The following is a 3,893-nucleotide window of genomic DNA, read 5'->3' on the forward strand; positions in this document are numbered from 1 at the left end:
CCCACCGTCTATGCGGTGCGAGCTCCGCGGGACTGCCATCCTCCAGCGTCGCCGTGGCTGGAGTTTCCCTTGACTCCGCCTCCAGCCTCTAAGCACTGGACTCCGCCTCGGCCTGTGGACCCGTTGGCTCCACCATGGCACCTAGCTCCCTCCTCTCCGCCGTGGCCCAGCAGTCCACTAGCTCCGCCGTGCTCACTCCGTCCCTCCGGCTCCGTCAGGCTCCTTCATCCCCTGGACTCTGTCTGCCGGCCCCCTCCTGGGTGTCCGTCCTCCTCCGGAACCTCCTCCTTAGTTCCCACCCATGCCCCCCCTTCTGTTGTTCTATGGTGCAAAGACGCACCTTCAGGGAGGGGGGCGATATGTCAGGATCATGAACCTGTTTAGTTGTGTTTTGCCCCTGTCTTTGTTCCTGGTGTTCCTTATATGGTCTTTTTCCTGTCCTCGTTTAGTTTAATTAGTCATTCAGTGCACCTGTGTTTGTTAATTATCCCTTGCATTTAAGTTCGAGTCTGTGCTGTCTTTGTCCGAGATTGTATGTCAACCCATGTGTTACCTGTGCTCCTGTCTGCCCCGTGTATTCCCTTGGATTTTGGATTAAAAGACTATTGTGTTCGTTTACGCCTTGTCTCCTCGTTCCTTCCCAGAGTGAGCATGACAATGAGCTGTAATTTTCCCTTCATGTTATATTTTCAGATGTAATAATAATAACGGAACGTTTGGTATTTTAATGTGACATGGTATAACTCTTGTTTTTCTCCCCAAATCTTCACATTTCTTTCTAGGGTTGTTTTCAAATGGAAGCTTTAAAATTTGTCTCCTCTTTTCACCTCTAATTCCCATCAGTCGTGTTTATTGGACTGTTTCTAAAGCAGGAAAATACAATATTCGTAATCTGTTAAAATTATGGAAATCACTTTGAAATATTATCACTCGTTAATATTAATGAACATTTTGATTAAGGCAGCGCATGTTACATAATATAGACATATTACTATAGTGATTTTTAAGACGTACATGATATTATTTTGAAAATAATTTAGATTTTGGGGTTATTCATGGTATGTAGATAGGAATTTGTTAATGCATTTGCCCTTTAAAATTTCCTTTTAATAATCAATGGTTGAAGGGTGAATATAGAATAATGCCACCTCATAATACCCAGTTTTTTAAACAGTTAATTATTGTGTTCACAGAGCGAACCTTTCGCTTATTGTTTACAGTGTAATGGAATTTACTCCCATAATTCATGCAAAGCGTTATGGGGCATAGGAAAAAGATGGTTCCCTTATCAATACGGTTCACTCGCATTGCGTCAACTAGCTAACACTTTGGGGAAACTCCCTTCATCCAAAAATATAGAAGCCTGATTGAATCAAGTCTGTGCATTGCACAGACAAATGGCATTTCAGCCTGCCAAAATGGGCATAACCAATCTGCCTATATAAGTAGGCGCTGAATGCCATTTCATCAGAATCTTTCTTCCCACCGTCTATGCGGTGCGAGCTCCGCGGGACTGCCATCCTCCAGCGTCGCCGTGGCTGGAGTTTCCCTTGACTCCGCCTCCAGCCTCTAAGCACTGGACTCCGCCTCGGCCTGTGGACCCGTTGGCTCCACCATGGCACCTAGCTCCCTCCTCTCCGCCGTGGCCCAGCAGTCCACTAGCTCCGCCGTGCTCACTCCGTCCCTCCGGCTCCGTCAGGCTCCTTCATCCCCTGGACTCTGTCTGCCGGCCCCCTCCTGGGTGTCCGTCCTCCTCCGGAACCTCCTCCTTAGTTCCCACCCATGCCCCCCCTTCTGTTGTTCTATGGTGCAAAGACGCACCTTCAGGGAGGGGGGCGATATGTCAGGATCATGAACCTGTTTAGTTGTGTTTTGCCCCTGTCTTTGTTCCTGGTGTTCCTTATATGGTCTTTTTCCTGTCCTCGTTTAGTTTAATTAGTCATTCAGTGCACCTGTGTTTGTTAATTATCCCTTGCATTTAAGTTCGAGTCTGTGCTGTCTTTGTCCGAGATTGTATGTCAACCCATGTGTTACCTGTGCTCCTGTCTGCCCCGTGTATTCCCTTGGATTTTGGATTAAAAGACTATTGTGTTAGTTTACGCCTTGTCTCCTCATTCCTCGCTCCTCTCCGTAGGTGAACGTGACAGTAAGGCAATTGTAGTAGTTATATTGTAAATTTATACTGTATTAAATTATGTGCATGTTTATATGTGTTCAGAGGGTATCCTGTGGGTCAGGTGTGTAAGAGCTGTGCATCTGGTTGTACATCCTGTGAGAAGAATGCAACACACTGTCTGAGCTGTGAGGAGACACTACTGCTCCACAAACATGAGTGTGTGGAGAGATGTCCGCCTGGACACACAGTGAGGAACGGGGAGTGTGTGCAGTGTCCAGAGAGCTGTGTTATCTGCTCTGAGGATGGACTCTGTACAGGTGAGACTGAAATTCCTCACAATTTTGCGTGTTTTCATGAACTGTTCTTTTATGTTATGAAAATAACTACTTACAAAGATGTTTTATTGATGTTGCAACAGTCTTCTACACTCTTCTACCTCTACAACAGCTGTCACTGTCAAAATGTACACCTTTGTACCTTATTTACCCCTAAAGGGTGCATATTAATGCCTTAAAAGTCAATTGTATCACCTATTTTAAATAATAATACTGTACCATTTTTTTCTGAGTATGTAGTGGCTTTCCTAGTAGCATTAATACGAACAGTGTTTCATACGTTTTTTTTCATACATGTTGATAATTAAACTTTCCTCTAGGTCAAACAGTAAAGCATGGCGGGTCATGGGTTCAATTCCCAAGAAATGCCTGACTTGATAAAATGTATATTGACGTTGCTTAGGTCATTCTCCATCATTTTGTAATAAACATGTGTGTTGAACACAAACTCCTGTGCTGGTACAACTATAACTAATCTTTAGAAATCAAACTAAATTAAACAGTTGGAATGTCCAATTAAGTAAATATATAAATGTTTATTGTTTATTTATTCATAAACATAAACAAAATACATGCTGTTACATATATTCAAGTAATTTAGAAGTTCTAACTTTGTCAATCTTAGCATTTTCGCATTCATTGTTAAATATATTACCTATTTAATTTTCTTCTGTTCGTTTAACTTCAGAGTGTAAAGAAGACTTCTTCCTGCATGCGGGTCAGTGTATAGTGGTGTGTCCTGATGGGTTTTTTGAGGACACGGATCAAGGCATTTGCGAGCGTTGCCACGCCGATTGTGAGTTATGTGATGGGCCTGAACCAAACAACTGTGATTCCTGTTCCGACACTGACCGCACACTGCACAATGGAGCATGTCTAGCCCCCTGCCCTGCACATACTTACAAGGAAAGCAGGTCCGAAGAATGCATGGGTGAGACTACATGACGTTCCTTACTGTTACTATTAAGTCACTAAGAATTTTTCTTTATTATACCTAAAGAAATGAATAGCACTTCCAACAAATATATTTAAAATGATGAACACAAACATGAGAAGTTTTTTTTCCATAAAGGTTGAGATTTGTTATATAGTACACAGCGGGTAAAATAAGTATTGAACGCGTCACCATTTTTCCCAGTAAATGTGTTTCTAAAGGTGCTGTTGACATGAAATTTTCACCAGATGTCGGTAACAACCCAAGTAATCCATACATACAAATAAGTTCAGAAATTAAGTTATGTGTAATAAATTGGAGTGACACAGGGAAAAAGTATTGAACTACTGAAATGTATTTAATACTTTGTACAAAAGCCTTTGTTGGTAATGACAGCTTCAAGACGCCTCCTGTATGGAGAAACTAGTGGCATTGCATTGCTCAGGTGTGATTTTGGCCTATTCTTCAAATCTCGAAGGTTCTGTGGGCCTCTTCTATGAACTCTGAT

At 42.5% G+C, this 3,893-nt stretch overlaps 1 protein-coding gene across 1 annotated transcript in view; it reads left to right on the top strand.

The window, feature by feature from the left end:
- The window catches only part of pcsk5a (proprotein convertase subtilisin/kexin type 5a), a 43,762-nt gene that overhangs the window by 31,813 nt on the left and 8,056 nt on the right, over window positions 1–3,893 (top strand). Inside the window, exons 30-31 of the mRNA XM_016538310.1 lie at window positions 2,219–2,433; window positions 3,140–3,382. Coding sequence (XP_016393796.1) covers window positions 2,219–2,433; window positions 3,140–3,382 — 458 coding nt within the window. The remainder of the gene's footprint in view (window positions 1–2,218; window positions 2,434–3,139; window positions 3,383–3,893) is intronic.

Source organism: Sinocyclocheilus rhinocerous, unplaced genomic scaffold, assembly GCF_001515625.1.
Source record: "Sinocyclocheilus rhinocerous isolate Xijiao unplaced genomic scaffold, SAMN03320098_v1.1 scaffold847, whole genome shotgun sequence".
Classification (NCBI taxonomy): Eukaryota; Metazoa; Chordata; class Actinopteri; order Cypriniformes; family Cyprinidae; genus Sinocyclocheilus; species Sinocyclocheilus rhinocerous.